Source organism: Abramis brama, assembly GCF_963993115.1.
Source record: "Abramis brama genome assembly, chromosome: 2".
NCBI classification, from domain to species: Eukaryota; Metazoa; Chordata; class Actinopteri; order Cypriniformes; family Leuciscidae; genus Abramis; species Abramis brama.
The window spans coordinates 29,009,537-29,032,058 of record NC_139964.1 but is presented as its reverse complement, the minus strand read 5'-3'; the positions used below and the strand labels follow the sequence as shown (position 1 = coordinate 29,032,058).

Below are 22,522 nucleotides of genomic sequence, written 5' to 3'. Positions count from 1 at the left end.
GCTGCTCAAAATACCATGTAGCTACGCACATACAGCGAGCGCATTTATCCCAGAACACAACATTGTTATGGATGTTCAGTAAGATCTGCCACGAAATATACATAATAAAAGCCGACCAATCAGGTTGTGAACGTATTCCTATGCCTTTAGGTTCAGTATATTTAGTTTCAGTGTTAAAATGCCAATGTGAACGCTAAGCGGACCAGGACTAAATGTTTCTTTTTTTGATCTGGACCAAGCGAACCAAACTACAAGTGTGAACACACCCTGGTCGTCTTCTTTCTTCTGCTCTATTCTCATCCTCTCTGTTTCTCTCTCCAGTCCAGGCCGATCACCTTCCTGCTACGACAATGAGATTGTTATGATGAACCATGTTTATAAGGAGCGGTTCCCTAAGGTTAGCAAAACACAAACACACACTCTTCAGTGTTTTTCTGTGTTCTGTTGAAAACAAGTAAGTGTTTTCAACCTTACTTGAGCGTTGCACATACGTTTGGACTTTTAACTTTTTGCCGCACTTGTTAAATGCGGGTAAATTTATAGCTATAAGCTATAAGAGCAAACTTCACAAAACATGTCAAAAACATGTCCATGTTTCACCTCAAATTTTTTTTAGTTTTGCATTGTGGATAACACTGTTGTATTATTTTCCAGAAATATTGTCAAGCGTTAATTCTGAACCCTAGTTTGTCTCTGCTACTGCAGTCCACATTAAAAGCGTCGTTGTCTGTCTGTTACGTTCAGGCCAAAGCTCAGATGGAGGAGCGTTTGGGTGATTTCATCGAGTCGTACTCGCCTGAGAACGTGCTGCCGCTGGCCGACGGGGTCCTCAGCTTCATCCACCACCAGATCGCAGAGCTGTCCCGAAACTGCCTGACCAAATCTCGCGAAGGCCTCATCACCACCGTCTACTTCTACGAGCTGCAGGAGAACCTGGAGAAACTCCTGCATGAAGTGAGCATGAGTCTGAATGTGTGGGCTGGATACGAGTCAAGTAAAGTCACCTTTATTTACATAGCGCTTTGTTTCAAAGCAGCTTTACTGTGATAACAGGAATATAATGCATTTCAGCTGTTGTTCAGCTGGATATGAGTACGTTTGTTTCAGCTGATATTAATTAACATCTCGCTTCATTTAACTGGATTATTAAACCATTCATATTCCATTAGCTCAATGTTTGTTTATTATTTTATTGCATCTCTAATTACTTAAATTAAATTAAATTGTTTAAATTGCCAAAAAAATAAATACATTTTTAATTAAAATACTTTAACTTCTTCTTAAGAACATAAAAAAAAAAAAAAAATCATTTTTTTTTATTCCACACCTTCAGACATAGCAAAATCCATTTGTAGTTTCACTACTATGGAGGGCCAGATTACTCAAAAGAAAAGAATTAAATTAAATTAAATACATTTTTTACATATTGTTGACTGACAACTATAACCCTGCAAATGAAACACAAGCTCATGCTTAAATGAAAAAAGAATCGAAAGATAATGATACAATTTTTAAATTAATGCAAAGTAATTCTAAAATTAAATACAGAGGACATTTATTTGTTTGTTTGGTGATTTAATAATTAATTCAATCATTCATTTAATTATTTTTATGTTTTTGTTAAGTATTCAATTATGTTTTTAATGATTTAAATATTTATTTTATGTTTTAATTTTAAATGCTGTGGCCCTGCGTTCTCTACAGCCACGAGGAAATATTTTCTTTGAGCTTCAGATTTAGTAATGAAATCTATATTGGTCTACAAACCTAATATCAGGAGACCTGAGAAATATAAATTCACTCAAGTGTGTTTAATTTTCTGATTAAGATTGTAAGTAGTTAAAAGGGTCTTCTGTTTTCTGTCAGGCCTATGAGCGATCAGAGAGCTCGGAGCTGACCTTCATCATAGAGCTGGTGAAGAAACTCTTCATCATCATCTCCCGCCCTGCCCGACTGCTTGAGTGTCTGGTGAGAGTCCACACACATACACACACACACTTGATCTGCCTGTCGTTGGGCTTGGTCGCTTCTTCAGCCTACGTTGTGCAGTTGCCATAGCAACTGTCTGATGGGGTCACCAAGGGTCAGGAGAAGAAAGTACAATGTGCTGAAAGGCTTCAGTGTAACAAAAACCTCGACTGGTATTATCAAACACAAAAGGCTCCCAGTAGTGCGACCACTGGAAATATGGATCACTGGATAATTCAATAATATGGATCACCAGATAAATACATATGTGGACATGAAATATTGTATATTTCAATATAGCTCCCAACTATGCTTTCATTCGAAATTTTAGAATAGATAAGTTTTTTTCTGCATTGATCAAAAGTGGCAAATTTCATTTTCATAAAATGCTCTATTTCAAATAAATGCTGTTCATTTGATCTTTCTTTTCATCAAAGAATCCTGAAAAGAAAAATGTATCAAGGTTTCCACAAAAATATGAAGCAACAGTGTTTGCAATTGACCAAAAACTGCATTTCCTCAGGAGTTTAACCCTGAAGAGTTCTACCACCTCCTGGAGGCAGCAGAAGACCACGCTAAAGAGGGCCAGCTAATGAAGGCAGACATCCCACGATACATCATCAGCCAGCTCGGCCTGACCAGAGACCCTCTGGAAGGTGAGAGAGACGACTGAACACGACTGAACATCTTCACACAGAGCGTGTTAGTCTCTAGAGGAACGAGCGTAGCAGAAGCCGAGAGAGGGGGAGAAATGTAGGTCATACTGAGAGACATTGATGAGATTATGGAACAGGTTTTAAGGAGACGCACACAGGCAGTGGGAAGTTTGTATTCCTGCCAAGAACGCTGGGAAATGTGTAAGCACCGCTGTGAACCTGGCAAACAGCAGCCGGCTCAGAGTAATGGGGCTTTTGATAAAAACATGCACTTGCTCTCTCTCTCTCACTGCACAACTAAACACAACAAAATATTTCTCTAGCAAAAAATGCACTCTGATTTTTTTTTAAATGCTACTATTTAGTTAAAGTCGCTCTGTAGTCAGTCATGTTATCCCTTAAAACTCATCTTTGATCACCAAAATGACACATTTAAATGTTTTTTCCTTGAAATTTTTTTTCTTCATGCCTTAAAATAGCTTGAATGTAACTCTACACCCTTGCCTCATTTAGTATACGCGGTTCTATGAATATGCAAATGAGCCCCGCCTCCACTCACTCACTCCAGCTCAGAGATCCACTGGTTGACGATCACACGTTGATCTGATTGGTTACAAGGTAGTTTGTGACGTCAGAAACACCAGCGATTTCAAACCGTGTTTTTGAGACTGTCTTTGATTCACTGCAGTTTTAAGGAGAAAATACTCAGCAATGCTGTCGACTTATGAATTTACACATGGTTTGTCCTCAAGCATATTAAAAACACCACATAGACATAAACAACATTAAAAGCTTGATTTTTACCACAAGGGGACTTTAAAATAAATTGCACGCCAAATAAAACAATGTGAATTTTTTTGATCAAGCATAACTGTTACAAAGTTCAAGTTCAGGGACGAAGGAAGCAGACGCCAAACAACTTTAATCATAACTTTAATCATAAAATATGCATAAATGACAAAAAGAAAGGAGCGGCAGCAGCATATAAGCCTAACAAAAACAGCAACATAAAATGTCTCAGGTTCTCGGCCGCGCCCTGTTTCATACCACAGTAACGTTAAAGCAACACCAAAGATTCTTTTGTACCTTAAAATAATGTTTCCAAAATCGTTTCAGTGGTTCATCAACTCGTAAGAGGGTGAACGGCACTTCTGCATTCGCTTTGTGACCTTCTATCGGCTATTACTGCACTATGCAAGTTTGCCAGATCGAGTAGCGGATCTGTAGTTCGAATGAGACATAAGAAACTACAAATTTGACTTGCTTTACGGCAAGCGTTACAATAGCAAAAAAAATAGCAAGCAATGTCATTATTTAGTTTTTCTTCATTTTCTTTCATAAAATCATGCAACATACTCTACCTTGTCTGTGGACATCGTTATTTTCAAAGCCGGTGCTGGATAAACAAATAGCGTGCGTGCAGGCTGCAGTAGGCTAAATTATTTACGACAATGGTAAAGGACAATTCCGCTTCCAACCTGTAGGGGGACCGAAGAGGAGAAGTGCTTTGGTGTTGCTTTAATAAAACTTAAATACATTAGCTCATCTATGAACATGATTTCTGCCTGAGTCCCGTCGGATTGCTTTCCATCGGCTCTGGAGGTGAAGACTCCTTCATGGCATCGTCAAGCTACGCCTTTGTTATTGTTTTGAAAAAGCGGCCTCTAGCAGCGAAACTTACATACTGCACCTTTAATATATTTAACTTCATTTCATTGCATGCAGTGAGTATAAAATGTATACCTAATCCATTTCCGTTGGGACTTTATGAATCATTTTCATTGGTGTTTTTAAGTGAAATTATGGTCCAATGAGATATCACTGTGGGCAGGGCTGAGTAAAGCAGTCTTGTTTGGCCTTGTGTTTATTGTCGTCTAGTCAGTGTTTCGTCTCAGAGTCCAGCAGCACATCATTTATATGGATGCAGATTTAAATCCTGCCACTCAGCGTTTCACCCAGCTTGATTTGGACACTGTGAAACCGTATCCCTGGGAAAGCAGGTTTAACTCAGGTCACTCAAGTCTAGTGTGAAATTGCGAAGACTCGTTTCAGTCACCTCGCTTAATTTTCCGGCTGCGCAAGCTGCCAGAGAAAATGAAGTTTAAAATCCCAGATGTGTTGAAGATGTTATTTTCCACATGCCGTTATACTGAACTCAGCTAGAGGCTGACGGAAAAAGCGCTGTTTTAATTGCTGTTTTAGTGCTTGTTTGTGTGTTTTCAGTGTTTTCTTGAGTTTTTGTTTATTTATATCATATTCTTTATTTAGATCAGCGGTGCTTCCTTTTTGTCTCTAGAATGGATGGTTGCTGTGGTGACTGGAGGAGTTGTTTTTAGAAACGATTAGGCAGTATGCTGTTGGATTGCATGGAAAGGCAAAGGCAGATGGCTAATTATATATGAATTTGACATAACTCTTAATTTGTTGAGAGTGATCAAATATGCATGCTACTCATGATTACATATACACAATTTTGGACATATACCATAGAATTACAATGCAAATTTAGTGTATATATATATATATATATATATATATATATATATATATATATAAACCATAACATTTTTGGCCATTCAGAAGTTTGGGGTCAGTAAGATTTATTTTATTTTATTTTTTATTTTTTAAAGAAATAAATACTTTTATTCAGCAAGGACACATTAAATTGACAGGAAAGACATTTATAATTTCAAATCAATGCTGTTCTTTTCAAGAATCCTGAAAAAAATGCATCAGTTTCCACAAGAATAATAAACTGTTTTCAACATTGATTTAAGAAATGTTTCTTGAGCAGCAAATCATCATATTAGAATGATTTCTGAAGGATCATGTGACACTGAAGACTGGAGTAATGATGCTTTGATCACAGGAATAAATTACATTTTACAATATATTCACATAGAAACCAGTTATTTTAAATTGTAATAATATTTCGCAATAGTACTGTTTTTACTGTATATTTTTGATCAAATAAATGCAGCCTTTGTGAGCAGAAGAGAGACTTCTTTCAAAAATAGTAAAAGTCTTACTGGCCCCAAACTTTTGAACAGCAGTGTATATTATTAATATATTTATGCATTACATATTAATTGAATTAATTTAGTTTCATTTGACTAGAATCTTAGGCTATTAATTGGACTAAAAACTTTAAAAGTTGAAAACATAAAACCGTTTCTCAAACAACACATTTATGTAATTTTAATTCCTCAAAGGTAGTACATATTTACTGCATGGAAAAACATAAAATTAAAAATGATTAACCAAACCTCCCCCTCCCATACAGAAATGGTGAATTTGGAGAGTTATGACAGTGAGGGCCCACACACGCCGGAGACGGACGACTCTGCTGAAGTGAGTGCATTGGTGTAGTCATGTACATTTTGTGTTGCAATGACCAAAAAGTTTGCATCGGATCATAACTTTTACCTACTAGAATAAAGTCTGTGATTCAATCAAAGAGGGGGGGGGGGAACAGAGCAAGATGTGTTATATAAGCTTGCAGTTTTCTAACTCTTTCACATGGAAACATATTTTTAATTAAGGACTCAGCAAACTCTAGGAGCACAACTGCAGCGGCAGGGATTCAGGATGAAAGTGGGAGAAATGAAACGGCATAAGGAGTGAAATGATGCTCCAGTGAGTCTACTTATTTCCCTTGCATTGAATCGCACTTTTTCTCTCTCAGGGGAAGCTCAAAGCCATCAAACCGCCCTGTGAATCAGACTTCCAGACCATCAAACTCATCAGCAACGGAGCGTACGGGTAAGAATACTCTAACACTGTTATTCACTCTGAAATTATTCAAAGCCATTGTGTAAATATTGATCTCTCCCTCTCGTTTGGATCACAGAGCTGTGTATTTGGTCAGACACAGAGAGACACGCCAGCGCTTTGCCATGAAGAAGATCAACAAACAAAACCTGATCCTGCGGAACCAGATCCAGCAGGCGTTCGTGGAGCGGGACATCCTGACCTTCGCCGAGAACCCCTTCGTGGTCAGCATGTTCTGCTCTTTTGAGACACGCCGTCACCTGTGTATGGTTATGGAGTATGTAGAGGGTAAGACATCACACACACACACACACACTGTAGTGATGGGTCATTCATGAACGTGCGTCTGTCACGTGACAAATGAACGAAAGACTCGGAAAGTAAAGTAATTGTTTATGTTTCCTGTAAATTATTTTTGACTGCATTATAATGATTTCTTAATTCAGAATATCAAGATTGCGTAAGTGGATGTGTTTGGGGAATTTGGCTGTAAAAAGTATAACATTTAAAGCCACTTAAATGATGAACGAGATCGAACAATAGAGTCAGTAAAATGATCCAAACTTCCCATCACATGTACGGATGTTATTCAGCCATTTTAAAATCCCCGTTTAGGCGGCGACTGTGCAACCCTTCTGAAGAATATCGGAGCACTCCCTGTGGAGATGGCTCGGATGTACTTTGCTGAGACTGTTTTGGCGCTGGAGTACATTCATAATTATGGCATCGTACACCGAGACCTGAAACCAGACAAGTAAGTCAGCGCCCCCTGCTGGAGTGGAGGTCATCTGTCAAGGAAAATAGTGGAAGTGCAGTCAGTTTAAAGATGTGCACTCAATATAATGCCTACAGGCAAGCGCATGTATCCCACAAATATCATCTGTGCATAGAGTTCACAAGTTCAAGTGGGCTTGGTTCTGGAAGTATTTTTCCCATAGGGATAAAAAAAAAAAAGCTCATTATAGAGTTATAAGCCAAACCAGCCAGCTACAAGGTGAATTAAAACAGTACAAACTCTGGTTTAAGCAAAAAAGTATTTGAAAATCATGACAAAGGTACAAGACTGTGGCACTTAACGGGTTTAATGAGGGAAAGAACTACAATCCCATGAAGCATTGCGAATGACATAATCAAATTAAAAACGATGGAGAAATATAAAACTATAAATTTAAAAATGTTGATTGTGTATGTAGAGAAAACACATTTTACATCTATTGCAAAATGTGCACATGTAAAAAAAAAAATCTTCATTGCTTAACTTTCTGATTTGTTAATTTATGTATTTTCTATTCGTGTGCAAATTTTAAGATTTTATTTCTCTGTTACTGTTATGTTCATTTTTATTCTATGTGCGTGCGCAAGTCGAGTCGAAAAATGCTTTTCACTGCACGTTGTACTATATATGCTTAATATATATAAAAAATGTAAATATACAAATATTTAAAGTCCCCCCATAGTTTGGCCCTTTTGGCACAATTTGCTTGTTTCACTTCTAATTGGTGGAGATTTCTCTGCAGAATTATGGGTAATGTAGTTTTTCACCAGGAATTCTGCTGTTAGGCATGATTACTTAAAAAATAAGCTGAAATCACGTGGGCTGACGGCTTGAACAAAAGCATAAACCATCGATTAACAACCTCATACAGCTCACAGGAGGTCTGTCTTTAAAGGTTAATAAGTTATCGTCCCCTATGGAGAAAATGAATGGGATTTTTACTTCCTGTTGCGCTCCATTACAAGCTGTAAAACAGATGCCACCCCTGTCTTGTGTACGCCTCATCTTGTCATCATCCTTTTTAAAGCGAACGCTCACGGCCGGTTCTTTTTCACAGTCTGTTGATCACGTCGATGGGTCACATTAAGCTGACTGATTTTGGCCTGTCAAAGATGGGGCTCATGAATCTCACCACTAACCTGTACGAGGGACACATCGAGAAGGACGCCAGGGAGTTCCTGGACAAACAGGTAAGGACGCTTGTCCTGTTGTGAAGGGATTACATACCAGGTGTAAACATGCCCGTAATGTCTCTGTCTCTGTCTCAGGTGTGCGGCACACCGGAGTATATTGCCCCAGAGGTCATTCTCAGGCAGGGCTATGGGAAACCAGTGGACTGGTGGGCCATGGGGATCATCCTCTACGAATTCCTAGTGGGCTGTGTGCCGTTCTTCGGAGACACGCCTGAAGAGCTCTTTGGTCAGGTGATCACAGGTGAGTCAGAGGGTACGTTTACACGACAACGATATGCTTAAAACGGAGAAGTTTTCCACATACAGACGACACTTTTTTTTCAAAACGATCCCCGTTCACACAGATCCGCGAAAACGATTATAAACGCTGTATTCTGCTGCCAGGCCATTAGATGGCGATGAAACACTATAGACTGAACACGTAATACGCATGTGCATGACGTCATGTTCTTCAGAGATTCATGTTTTTGTTGTTTACACGGGGACCTGTTAAAAAAATTTCGTTTGTGTAAACGAATGGCCAAAACGCATAAAAAGTTTTACGTTTTTAGTTACGGCGTGGTGTAAACAGCCCATGAATGTTGCGTCTCATGCAGAGGTAAATCCTAATGCTTAATCACACATTGTGTCCTGACACTTCTCTTCTGCTAATCTGGCTTCAAAAGCAACATCTGTGCTAATATTAGCAACAGCAGTGTTGATTAGTGCAAAAGCTAAGCCTTTTTTCTCCTCCAGAGAACTCTTTCAAAGCGCTCTGTTTTTCTTGCAAAGGTTTGCAGTTACATAAACTGAAATGGGATGAAGAACGTCAGTGCTGCCAACAGATTTCTGTGTTTGTTTGTTTGTGCAGATTATATTGAGTGGCCTGAGGGAGATGAGGCGTTGCCTAGTGAAGCTCAGAGCCTGATTTCTGACCTGCTGCAAACCAACCCAGTGGTGCGACTGGGCACAGGTACACTTTACCACGCTTTCACTGTCAAGACAACTTCAACAAGTCAACATGAAATCAAATTGGATCCTTTTTAATTGAATTCATGTTCTTGGTCTTATTGTGAGCAATTCATCTATGCATATTATTATTTCATCTTTTTTTGTTGACTACCATATAAATGTTTGGGATTTGTGTTTGATGTTTTTAAAGAAGTCTCTTCTGCTCACCAATGTTGCATTTATTCCATCAAAAATACAGTAAAAACAGTAATATTTTGACATATGTTTACTATTTAAAATAATTTACAATTAAAATGTTCATTTTCAGCATCGTTACTCCAGTCTTCAGTGTCACATGATCCTTCAGAAATCATTCTAATATGATGATTTGATGCTCAATATTTTTTTGGTAGAAACTGTGATACATTTTTTCCAGGAATCTTACGAATAGAAAGTTCAAAATTTTAAATAGAAATATTTAGTAACTTTATAGTAACATACTCTCAGTTTTGATCATTTTGATGCGTCCTTGCTGAATAAAAGTATTAATTTCTTTAAAAAAAAATCTTACTGACCCCAAACTTTTGAATAGTAGTCTATATAATCGCTCAGCCAAAAATTGAACTTCTGTCATCGTTTAAAGTTGTTTCATATGATGGTTTCTGTCACAGAATGTGAAAGTTGTCGCTGTTTTCTATACAATGAAAATAAATGATGAAAGCTTATGAGACAAAATGATGAGATGAAAGCTGTCAAGATCTGAAAACAAAAAAAAAGTGATTTACAGAAGAGTACAGAAATGTTTTCCCTCCTCCACCATATTTTTCAAATCTCATTTGTGTTTGTGTATATTCATGTTTGCCGTGACTCCATCTTGATGCGCAAAGTGTTATTCCATGCATAACTTTGTAAGACATTAGAATTACAGTCCCTAGTTTTTGTTCACTGTATGGAAAACCGTTGCTTGGACATACTTATAAATTAAGACATATATATTGATATATTTCTGAAAAAGAAAAGGACAGCAAGTCAGACAGTTTGAGCGTTTGGCATCACAGTCCATGATCATAACACCTAATATCTTACTAAGATGTTATGTTTATCTGTTTACATTGTCTATAAATGCATGTCTGTTTACCCTTGTGAACAGGTGGAGCATTTGAACTGAAGCAGCACTCGTTTTTCTCGGGATTGGACTGGAATGGTTTACTCCGACAGAAGGCCGAGTTCATCCCTCATCTGGAGTCTGAGGAGGACACCAGCTATTTTGACAGTGAGGACATTCACAACTGCTTTTGAGTCTGCCCTTGATCTGCATCACTCTATCTCTCACCATCCTCTTACCCTCCCTCTGTCTCAGCGCGGTCCGAGCGCTATAGGCACATCAACTCCTACGACGAGGACGACACCAACGATGATGAGCCGGTGGAGATAAGACAGTTCTCTTCCTGCTCACCGCGCTTCAGCAAGGTCAGTCTAACATGACTGCATCCATATTTCATGCTTTCTTTCTAAGAAAAACTCTTGCATGCATAAACACACTCTTTAACCCTGGAACAACATTTGAAAAGTGCGTTTTCTTTGAAGCTGCTTTTGTGTAAAAAAAAGCTATACAAATAAATGTGAATTGAATAACACCCATCCTTTTTATATAGGTCGTAATTTGATAAAAAAAATTCACATTACCGGTACATCTGATTCGTTTTAGTGGAGACTGGGGCTAGATATCACAATTTAAAATTTTTATTATTTTCTAAAAAACTTTTTTAGATGTTAGAAGTCTTGGCAAAAGCATTTGTGCATTTGAACATTTGTGACCCTGGACCACAAAACCAGCCACATGGGTCAATTTTGTGAAATTGAGATTCATACATCATCTGGAAGCTGAATAAATAAGCTTTCCATTGGTGTATGGGTTGTTAGGATAAGACGACATTTGGCCGAGATACGACTATTTGAAAATCTTGAATCTGAGGGTCGAGAACAAATCGAGACATTGAGAAAATCGCCTTTGAAGTTGTCCATTTATGTTTGCTATTGTGCTGCATTCACTCACAAAAATAAATGTTTTATATATTTGCAGTAGGAAATTTACAAAATATCTTCATGGAACATGATCTTTGCTTAATATCCTAATGATTTTTGGCATAAAAGAAAAATCAATAATTTTGACCCATACAATGTATTGTTGGCTATTGCCACAAATATACCCGTGCGACTTGTGACTGGTTTTGTGGTCCAGGGTCACATTTATGACATATAACTCATGTGACAACTAACCCCACCTTTCCTACATGTATCCATTGAAAAGGTCATCACTGTTAAACAATTTTCTAAACATGTCCTCTGCCAGATAATATACTTTGCATAAACCTTCTTTTCCCAGAAATGGCAGGAATTTTAATGTGTTTGTTTTGAACGCAGGTGCTTGATAAAAACACTCGTGTGAAGCAGGGGGCTTCAGATAAGCGAACACAATCGCACACTTACATAATAAACATTCTCTGATCATCTTTAGCGTGAATATGCTAAAGGGTTCTTCTCAAGACGTGCGACCCTCTTCAGGACCTGAACAAAGACCTTGGATTATATAAACAACAAAACAAACACAATTATGCAAACAGCAAAATTACTGGATGATGAACAACATCAGTGATTTCAAGCACCAAAGTAGCAGGAAAGCACCATATAATTATATACATTACCATTCAAACATTTGGGGTCAGTAATATTTCTTTCTTTTTTTTGTCTTCTGCTCACCAAGGCTGCATTTTGCATACATTTTTTTACTGTATTTTTGTACTGTATACAGTAAAAACAGTGAAATATTATTACAATTTAACAGAAATGTTTTCTGTTTGAACATATTTTAAAATAAAATTTATTCCTGTGATCAAAGCTGAATTTTCAGCATCATTTCTCCAGTGTTTAGTGTCACATGATCCTTTAGAAATCATTCTGATATGCTGATTTGTTGCTCAAGAAACATTTCTGACTATTAGCAATGTTAAAAACAGTTGTGCTGCTTAATATTTTTGTGATTTATTTATATTTTATTTAAATATAATATTTATATAATATTTTATTTGAAATGCAAATCTTTTGTAACAAGTCTTTACTGTCACGTTTGATAAATTGAATGTGTCCTTGCTGAATAAAAGTATTATTTCAAAAACAAACAAAAAAACATACTTGCTGACCCCAAACTTTTGAATGACTTGTGCACTATATTCCAAGACAAAGCTATTTTATGGCTTCAGAAGATTATGTGTTATAGAATATTATTATTCTATAGAAAACTGCGTTCAGGATATTCTTCAAAAAAGTCAGACTTCCTACAGACTTCTACAGCCCATGTGAGGTGTAAACAAAGCAGCCTCGTGCATTGTTCTCTGTCTTTCAGGTGTATAGCAGCATGGAGCACCTGTCCCAGCTGGAGCAGAAGTCCCCTGTAGTCACCCGTCGAGAGCACAAAGGTCGCCGCGATGACAAGATGGCCAAACGGGAGAGTCTGGGAAGCTTCAGCATGAGGGACAAGAGCTGGAGGACGAGCTCACCTGAGATGTACGTTTGTGAGAGTTTGATTCAAACCATGTCTGTCAGATATATCACCATAATACTGCGCATAAAGATGCTTTAAATTATGTGGCATGTTCCAATACTTTTCACAGGAAACGTCTGTCATGCTCTGAGTCTCTGTATATGGAGGGAGACTTCAGTCCTCCGATGGGTGCCCGGCGCCGCTTTTCAGCCCTAATGGACACGCACCGGTTTGCGGCTCCTCAAGAGGGCGATGGAGAGCTCTCCGCACGACAGGGTGCCACTAAAACCCCTGGACCATCAGTAGAGGGAGCCACTGCTCCATCCTCGCCCAGTGCGAACGAACAGAGGAATGCTGGGAAGGAAGTGATGTCAACCAGTGCCAGTAAAGGGGCAGGTGAGTCGAGGAAAGTTAATTAAAAAAAGAAGTGCTTATGTATGAAGTCAGATGTTGTGTAAAATGTACATTTCTGTGAATGTAAATTTGGCAGACAAGCCATCGAGAACAGGTGAGATATCGGCACCTCAGGCCATACCTTCTACTGGGGCCACAGCAGCGATCCCCATCGGTGACCCGGTCGGTCAGCGGGCGACCAAGGATCTGGTGCTTCGGCGAGCGCGTCATCAGCAGATGTCTAGTGATGGGGAGAAACGCACCTCACGTCCCAGCAACAAGGTCATCAAATCTGCATCTACCACCGCGTTGTCTGTCATCATTCCTGGAGGTACAGTTCAGCCTCCAATCACACGTGAGATTTTACATTTTGACATTATTTTTATGCATTTTCCTTCCAAATCTCATTATTGTAATGCAAAAATTCTGTGCTTAGTTGTTATGAGCAAACAATTTTGCATTATCACTAGTTGAGCAGCACGGTAGCTCTCCACTGGCCAGTCCTATGTCTCCACGGTCTCTCTCATCCAACCCCTCATCACGAGACTCCTCTCCCAGCCGTGATTACTGCCCCACAGTCATGGTGCTCCGTTCACCGATCACCATCCACCGCTCTGGCAAAAAGTATGGGTTCACACTCCGTGCCATTCGGGTCTACATTGGAGACACTGATGTCTACAGTGTGCACCACATAGTCTGGGTGAGAAAGCAACACACCATGAGATAAAGTTGACCGAGTATTGAACAGAAATGCTGCAATAGTTTTGTTGATGGAGTAATTAGTAATTCTGTCCTTATCCAATCACAGCACGTGGAGGATGGAGGCCCTGCCCAGGATGCAGGACTATCTGCTGGTGACCTCATCACTCATGTCAATGGTGAATCTGTGCATGGATTGGTCCATACTGAAGTGGTAGAGCTTATACTTAAGGTGAGACATGAGTTTATATGAGATGTTACCATCAGCAAGGCAAAAATTGCAAGTTAGAAATTTAGTTAGCTCTTAGAAAAGTAATAACACATCTGTCCTCAAATTTGAAATTTGAGCACGATTCATTGATAAAGGTGTGCATGTTTCTTTGCTTTATCTTCGTTCAGAGTGGAAACAAGGTGACCTTGACCACCACACCCTTTGAGAACACTTCCATTAAAGTGGGACCTGCACGCAAGTCCAGTTACAAGTCCAAAATGGCTAGACGCAGTAAGAGGCCGGTGAAAGAGGGACAAGAGAGGTATAATGTGTTAGGATCGTCAATATAAGAAAATCTTTTATCTTTTTTCTCACCTCTGTCTTTTTTCTTCCATGATCATTCACAGTAAGAGGCGCGGATCTTTGTTCCGCAAAATCACTAAGCAGTCCAACCTGCTGCATACAAGCCGTAGTCTGTCGTCTCTAAACCGCTCCCTGTCATCCAGCGATAGTCTTCCTGGCTCTCCAACACACAGCCTGTCTGGTCACTCCCCCACCCAGAGCTACCGTTCAACACCCGAGTCGTCCCACCTTGGTGAGTAGATCAAAATGTGTTCTGTGATTATAAAAGGTGAAATCTAACAATTAAAAAGTTTAATGGACACATTAAACCCTGGCTTTTGATCTTCTTGACCCAGGTGCCTCCTCCCAGAACAGCTCTCCTGCCTCCAGTACCCCAAATTCCCCTGCAACAACCCAGCATATGAGGCCCAGCTCCCTGCATGGACTGTCCCCAAAGCTACACCGCCAATATCGTTCAGCCCGCTGCAAGTCTGCTGGCAACATTCCTTTGTCTCCGCTGGCTCATACTCCATCCCCAACTCAATCCTCACCACCTCCTTTGCCTGGACACACAATCGGAAGCTCCAACACCACACAAACCTTTCCTGCCAAACTGCACTCGTCCCCACCGATCATAAGGCCTAGACCCAAGAGCGCAGAGCCACCCAGATCACCGCTACTCAAAAGAGTGCAGTCAGCAGAGAAACTTGGGTCACCACTTTCATCTTCATCTGAAAAGAAAAGTGGGATTGGAATGATGAGGAAGCACAGTTTGGAGGTTGGACATTCGGATTATAGAAAGGATGGTTTCCACTGTGAGCTTGGCCTGCAGAGTTTGGTGGAAATAGAGGGTGAGAATCTGGTATCTGCCCCAACAACTTCTCCTTCACCCACACAACCGACCCCGTCACCGCCTGAAACGGGCGTTCTGAAGCCGGTCAGGAAACTGGGCCGGCAGGAGTCACCTTTGAGTAGAGATGCTTTGCTTGCTGGGAGAGAAAGGGATAGAGACAAGGAGAGGATTGGCGAACTAAGTCAAGCTAGTGAGGCTAAATCAGGGGTGGTCAAAGAGACACTCCCTCCTGGTGGCATTACTCCACCTGGTAGTAAAAAATCTCCAAGTGTTGAAACATCTCAGAGGCCCCCTTTCACTCTACAGGAAAGTTGCCTAGCCAAACCCCAAACTTGGCAGCCTCCATTGACCAAATCTTCTCCAGTAGCATCCGAGTCAAAGTGTAGTGTAGTTGCCTCCATTCCATCACCCCTGGCCACAACGTCTTCCCCGTCTACTAAAACAACAGATCCAAGTTTCATCATGGAAGCAGGGAATAATGACAAAGGAAGTCTTACAAAGATTCCCCAAAACCAGGCTCAAGGAACCACTAAGCCTTCATGCTCTGTGAGTACATCAGGTGTTATCAGCAAAGACATGTTGGAAAAAGATGGGGGAAAGGATACTGGGAAGAAAGAAGTGAAAACAGAAGTTGGGAAGACTTCAACTTTAGTCAAGCCAAGCATACCATGTAGTGCTCCTGGGAGGACAACAAGCACAGAGGTAACCAAAGCAAGTAAGGGATCAGATGACGGAGAGGGTCTCAAAAAGGGCGTATTAGATCCCTATACCAGAACTTTAGATGTCAGGGTGAGAACTGCCTTAGCTCCATCCAAAGGGGTTGTCCCATCCCACCCACCCCAAGCGCAGTGCTCTGTTTTGGGAAAACTTCGGCAGGACAAGTGCCTGGCTCCGGTCAGCTGCTTCCGTGGAACATTTGATTGGGAGGACAAATGTCTCTTGGAGATTGTTGAGGAACACTCTCCATCTCCTACTCCTTCTCCAACTGGAGTGCCTCCTGATCTGCCCAAATCTCAACCTCAGTCTCCTGGGGAAAGATCTGCAATGGCTCCACAGTTGACAAGCACAGGGAAATCTACAGGGCTTGTTAAAGAGGGGCCCAAGGCCAAAGAGTTGGAGGTCACCCAGGCTTGTGCACCAGGAAGATTTGAGTCTGCTTCTGGGAGTAGACCAAGCTCCAAAGGATTCAGTCAGAGTCCAACTATCACCTCTCCACAGGTGAAGACTGTCGTTACTCCTAAGAATGGCTCTTGATCTTGTGCTTTTTGGAAAGATAGATGCCTTTAATGGGGGTTTAGCAGAATTCAATGTTTTCAGGCACTTAGACATTTAGTGGACATTCCAACCAGTGAAAACAAGTGACTAAATCATATTATGCTGAACAAAGGACAATAACTCCAAGGTTATTTTAAAGGCTGTTATTTATTGTACATGCAGAGCTGTGTCAGACAATTATGATAGATGTATTATACAAGAATGTGTGTTGGGTGTTTGTGTTTGTGAGAAGGTGAATGGGGGTGCATGTTTCGTGGTGCTTATGCAAACAAGGTAAAACAAAAAAACAAGCGCAAAGTGCATTAACAGATCAAACAATGCTGAATACTGTGAACACCAAAACAATGTTCCTACGTTTTCTAAGGTGACCAGCCACATGATTTCCTTAAAACACAAAAACTGAAAAGGTAATATCATATCATGTTTTTGGCGTAGACAGAACGTCATCAAGGACACATTGCTTTGAAAGCTGTTTCAAAGCTTGTACCTGATTCAGGAGTTTTGTATATCCATTAGCAGCTAGCGCATACTACTTAAGCCACGTGGGGGATGCTCGCTAAACTGTAGATTCATTCCCCTCATAAAATTCACACTTAACCAATTCTTTCATTATACTGAATTACAAATACATTATACTGAATTACAAATACAAATACAAATGCTGAATGTTAAAATTGTTGACATTTTAATGATATGTTATTTTTATTTTAAACCAAGGTTTGCATAAGCATTCAGTCTTCAATTTAATATTTGCCGAGCCATCTTTTTCAGCAATGATAGCTTCTGAGGTAAATATCAGAGTCCCTTTATGGCAAGTCGGTGCATTCAGCAGCCATGCAAGTATAGCTTTCATCTACTTTAATATCGTAAATTTAGCTTCTTTAGCTAAATTTAGCTATTTTTGTCAAATCAAACAAAAATGTATTCTATCTGGCCCAGATAAAAAGACAAGATTGCAACGTGACAGTAGTTAAAATAGTTGATCTGATTGTAGAAGTTAATGCTAATGGCCATTATAGCGCATCCTGCAGCAACAAAGAATGCAATGCATATTTTGCAGCATTATGGATTGTGGTCACACAATATATAAAATAATGTGTGCAGGATGTTCTTCCATATAGATATTTTTATAGTATATCACAATTTGGCGGCAGGTAAATTAGGCTGCTGTCACTTTAAGATTGATGCACGGATCCATTATACTGTTACACATGCGTTTTCTTTCTCAACTCTTTACATTCACTTAAAATATAACTGACTGTTTAAGTGAATACTGCGTTACACGCCACTGCTGAAATCCACCAGAATTTGTTTGGTTGGCATGTGGTAATGTCAAGCCCTGTTTGCAATGCATTGTCAAGCAGGCACCTCTACATTTGCATACTTGCCTAGAGTATGTTTCAAGCCTCACAGTTTCTGTAAATATCCAGTCGCTGTTTAAAGACTGATTTAATTCATTCTCGCATGTAGGTCAGTGTTATGCACAGCTCTTGACTCAAGCTAGAGCATTTTGACTCTATTTTGTGCTACTGAATAGTCCTTGAAAGTGATTGTTGACCTCACGCTCAAGTGTCAGATGCGCTACCCGAATAATAATTCTTAAGCTGTGGGGTTCCTCATCTGTTTAAAGCAAGAGGACATGGTTTGGCAGGTTAGCATGGAGCAGTTAGCCTACTAGTAGATGTCATAACTACACCATCTGGCTGCAAAGAGAGCATCTTTCTCCATTGACAGCAATTCAAAAGTAGCCATATATTGAAATGAATGCTAATACGTTTTGTAAATCGGTAAAATTTGAGAATTTGGTTAAGGGTCTGAACGTGTAAGGCACTGGATATGTTTGTAGTGCAGTGACTATTCAAAACAAAACCATAAACTAGGAACCTTAAGTTTTGAAGTGATTACGCATATCACAATTTTAGATGACATCCTTCATGAGTCATAACAGGCCCTGATTTGAGAGGTTGTTGGATCAGCACATTTATGATGGTTGTAGAAATCTGCAGAGCGAAAGAGGATTGTATGGTAAAAAATATTCTATAGTTAGTCAAGCATCAATACATGTCACTGTTGTCATGGCAACCCGGTGTACCCTGCCATTTGTGATCTGAATGTTGTTCACTACATGCAAAGAAAATATCAGTAAACATTTGTTTCTCATTTTTCAGCATATGCAAAACATAAATGTTTGTAGGGATGCGACTGATGGTTTTTTGCAGCGTTTGTTCTTTTTTCATTTCTAAAGCCTCTGAAACATCATCACTTGAATGCTAGGAAACAGTTGTGGAGATGAACAATGGTTTTACTATAGTAACCATACTTTACTACAGTAACCATACTGTATCTATAGTAATACTACTAATACTATACTATGGTTTTAGTAGTAAAACATGGTAAAGTATTGGTATAAAATAACTAAATGGTATAAATTGCATTTGTCTCAGTATTATCAAGTAAAGCTAATTATATACACGTTTAGAAGAAGACTGAAAACATTTTTGTGTATTCAAAAGAATCAACTGCTTTTAACTATTTTCTGTCATATCTTAGGTTTTGACACTTTAGTTAAATTGTAGAACATAAGGACATTGTTATTTTTGGTTTATCATTTAATTCATGTATTTATTAATGTAACTCAAATGTATCACATGATGAGGACCATTTGAGGTGTGGCAGAAATAGACCTTATTCGGAGCAGCGCCATGACGGGTATGAAAGCGAGGCTGTGAGGGATAAACTTACTGTGTTTTCAGTTATGTCTGCTGTAAAAAGCTCCTAAATCACTTATAATTTTCCACAGCTCATGTCCAGATTTTAGTTTACTGAAATTTCTTGGTAAGAATGTTTTGCAGTGTTTCGTAACCAGAACAATTATATAGACTAATTATATAGAACAAAAATATAGCTGCAAGCAGAAATTAAAGGGACTAGTTCGCGAAAGTAGGTTTTTGAAATAATCTCCAATATTTAACGAACGATTCGATTGACATGCAGCGGTCATATAGGCAAAGTTGCTCAGAATGAGGAGTTCTACCATAAGGTACAGTTTCGTTCCGATCGGCCTCCGTTAACCTTGTCTGAGCTGCTCAAACTTCATTGGCCGATGGCGGCTGTGTTTTTCAAGACATGCAAATGTCCTCATAAACAATCTCGGCACCTTGGACAAAGACCGCATGCCAGTTTTCAAGTCAGTCAGGGGTGCGTTTCCCAAAAGCATCGTTGGCCAAATTATGATCGCAGTTTCCATTGAGCTTTGGGAAACGCACCCCAGGCTGATTGTTGCGTAGCTACACGTTTTTTTAAAACAGCGCCACCAAGTGGCCAGTCGCTGTGTCCTTTTTCACGTGACCACAGACCGAGCCCATACAGGTGTACTGAATTTGGTGAAATCATCTAATTTCGTTTAAGAGGGTTAGCCGTTTTTCGATAATTATTGATATTCAGACTGCAGAGAATCTTTCTGCACTGGTTTGGTTCCAATCGGGTGAAAAACTTAGGATTACTTTGCAAAGTAGGTTTTTCGAAAAAACTAAATAGGCCAACCAGACAATTTCACCAGGATTGCGACCGAATCCGGTCTTGGGCCAAGGATTCCAACGATATAAGAAAGTGACTAATGGTTTAGGAGTTATGAGCCATTAAGTAATTTTGATCGCTGTAGCGCCACCATCTGGCCGATTGGGCCGAGTTTTGGTGACGTTGTAGACGGGGTGGGTACTATCATCCCTAAAAGTTTCAAGTCTCTACCACTTTTGATTTGGTCTGCCCGATCAATTTTAGGGAAGAATGCTGATCCTTGGAAATAATAACAACTACAATAGGGTTTCAGCACTACTAGCTCGAACCCCTAATAATAACAGTACAACCCACTGAATAGATGCATGTCTATCCCTCACAGCCTCGCTTTTATTCCCGCTAAAAATCAAAGATGGCGTTGCTGTGTATGAGGTCTATAGATTGGGTTATTCTGCCATCTGATGGCTAACAGGGACACTGTCACTATTTCACACCTTATATTTAAATGGTGGTATTAGTAGTAGGAGTAAGAGCAATCAGTGACAAGACCAAGAGTGCTTTATTTATTTGTATTTCATACTGTAGCATGAAAATGCCTTTGGATAGACATTCAGATATCTATTAATCCTTCCGTAAATGTATTCTGACGCTGTTTATCACTCAAGCAGCTCTTTCATTTTAGATATCTTCTGCTGTTTCATATCTGGTTTTGGTGTTAGTGAAGATTTCTTTATATCTATTAAAAGCATAATGTTTATTTATTGTATTATACAGAAACTCAACACAGAGAGTTATTTGGATATATCAGTGAAATGGAGAAGTGATGATGACATATGCATAAAATAATGTAAAGATTTTGGGTGAATGTGTTAATATATCTAATGTTATGTTTGTAACAATCCAAAAAACAATCCAAAAAAACACAAGTTGCCGTTCTTGTCATATTCATCCCTTTCCCATGCATGACTTTTCAGATGTGGTTAAAGATGTCTAACACTTCACTGGCCTGAATGTTTCCACTTTATACCATGTGACTGTTATAGTTGAATACGAGAGGAACCAACTAATGTTTTATAATGTTCACCGTTAAACCCTGTCGTCTTCGCTTTTGAATGATTTGATTTCCACTGCAGAATAGATTCACAAAGTGAACTGAAAAACAAGAATCCACACATATTTAAAGTATGTCGTCCACTCGTATGTCAAAATGTGTTCTTAAGTGCTTGTGTTTGTTTGAGAAATTTCAGTTTTTTAATGTAATTTCCTACAAGATGTGATCTTTTGAGAATGCACTTTATTTCATGTCGGATATAGTTATTTTATACGTTGCTTTAATGAACTGTCCACAATTCTGTACAATACTGTACATAGAGGAAAATAAAGACATAAACATATTCTGTTCTAATGTGAATGTCCTGTAGGAGAAATGAAGAGAATCGTGTATGTGTGGCATTTTGGACAGGTTGCGTTGAAACGAATCTGTAATTTATTCTATTTATTTGGTTCTGTACATCACTTTCACTTAATGCAGATGTCCATTAACTGAGGTGCAGTGTGTGTAGTCAATTAATAAAGATGTATTGTATAAAATTACATGCTTCTTTTATTTGCTTCAGATAATAATGCTAAACTCACACAGTAAAGTTCATAAAGGCATTGCTAGATTTTTGTTTGGTCAAGTCAACATAGACCTTTGGTCACTGAGCCTTTGTCCTCCTTTATCACAGTATGAGTTACGAATTATTAGTTAACAGTACTGAAACTGACCTTTTACAAATACAAAAACTGTCTGTTATCATACTGAGTGATGCAGAACACAATGATGATGCTGTTAGTGCTCTGCAAGCTGAATTTACTCTAATGTAAACAAAGCATAACTCTACATGACCCTTTACTTTTTTTTTACTATGAACTTTGTCAGAGGGAAGCTTACGTAATCCTTCACAGTACAACAAAATTACATCAGCGCAAAACGGAATTTAGCGTATGTTTTTATTGAACATTCAAGAGGATTTTAATGGAAAAAAATCTGGATCTTAAATGGACTTTCTAATGTAATGAATATAAAATGCGTCTAACCAAATAAAAAGGTTAACAATTTACCCCATGTATGTATCATTACAAACCAAGGTTTGTTTTATTTCTTACATATTTTCAAAATTACTGTAGAATAGGCTAGTGTATACAGACATGAAATCAATAAGAACTGATCTAATTTATAACATTTTTACCAACTGCATAATTTCTTTCCTTTTGATACTCCAAACTGTTTTAATTTATTCACTGTATTAATTTATTCATATGGTATGTACATATTTTATTTAAACAAATAAATAAATAATTCAGAATTCATTGACTACAGTTTCTCGTACGTGTATATCGTCCAATCATCAAACGGC

The 22,522-nt window shown here is 38.9% G+C and overlaps 1 protein-coding gene across 3 annotated transcripts in view; it reads left to right on the top strand.

Annotated features, from left to right (window-relative positions):
* Positions 1–21,716, top strand: part of mast1a (microtubule associated serine/threonine kinase 1a) — a 58,556-nt gene extending 36,840 nt beyond the window's left edge. For 2 of the 3 annotated variants that reach the window (XM_084104235.1, XM_084104234.1), the window contains exons 7-27: positions 322–397; positions 745–954; positions 1,867–1,968; positions 2,492–2,624; positions 5,908–5,975; positions 6,310–6,386; positions 6,475–6,683; positions 7,011–7,149; positions 8,228–8,360; positions 8,439–8,604; positions 9,214–9,315; positions 10,444–10,566; positions 10,654–10,763; positions 12,697–12,857; positions 12,965–13,230; positions 13,325–13,558; positions 13,698–13,927; positions 14,036–14,158; positions 14,326–14,459; positions 14,545–14,732; positions 14,836–21,716. In XM_084104235.1, coding sequence (XP_083960361.1) covers positions 322–397; positions 745–954; positions 1,867–1,968; positions 2,492–2,624; positions 5,908–5,975; positions 6,310–6,386; positions 6,475–6,683; positions 7,011–7,149; positions 8,228–8,360; positions 8,439–8,604; positions 9,214–9,315; positions 10,444–10,566; positions 10,654–10,763; positions 12,697–12,857; positions 12,965–13,230; positions 13,325–13,558; positions 13,698–13,927; positions 14,036–14,158; positions 14,326–14,459; positions 14,545–14,732; positions 14,836–16,586 — 4,735 coding nt within the window. In that variant the 3' untranslated portion in view covers positions 16,587–21,716. Of the gene's footprint in view, positions 1–321; positions 398–744; positions 955–1,866; positions 1,969–2,491; positions 2,625–5,907; positions 5,976–6,309; positions 6,387–6,474; positions 6,684–7,010; positions 7,150–8,227; positions 8,361–8,438; positions 8,605–9,213; positions 9,316–10,443; positions 10,567–10,653; positions 10,764–12,696; positions 12,858–12,964; positions 13,231–13,324; positions 13,583–13,697; positions 13,928–14,035; positions 14,159–14,325; positions 14,460–14,544; positions 14,733–14,835 lie in introns of all 3 variants that reach the window. The other variant, XM_084104233.1, reaches the window with a different exon arrangement.
* Positions 21,717–22,522: the final 806 nt, after the last annotated feature.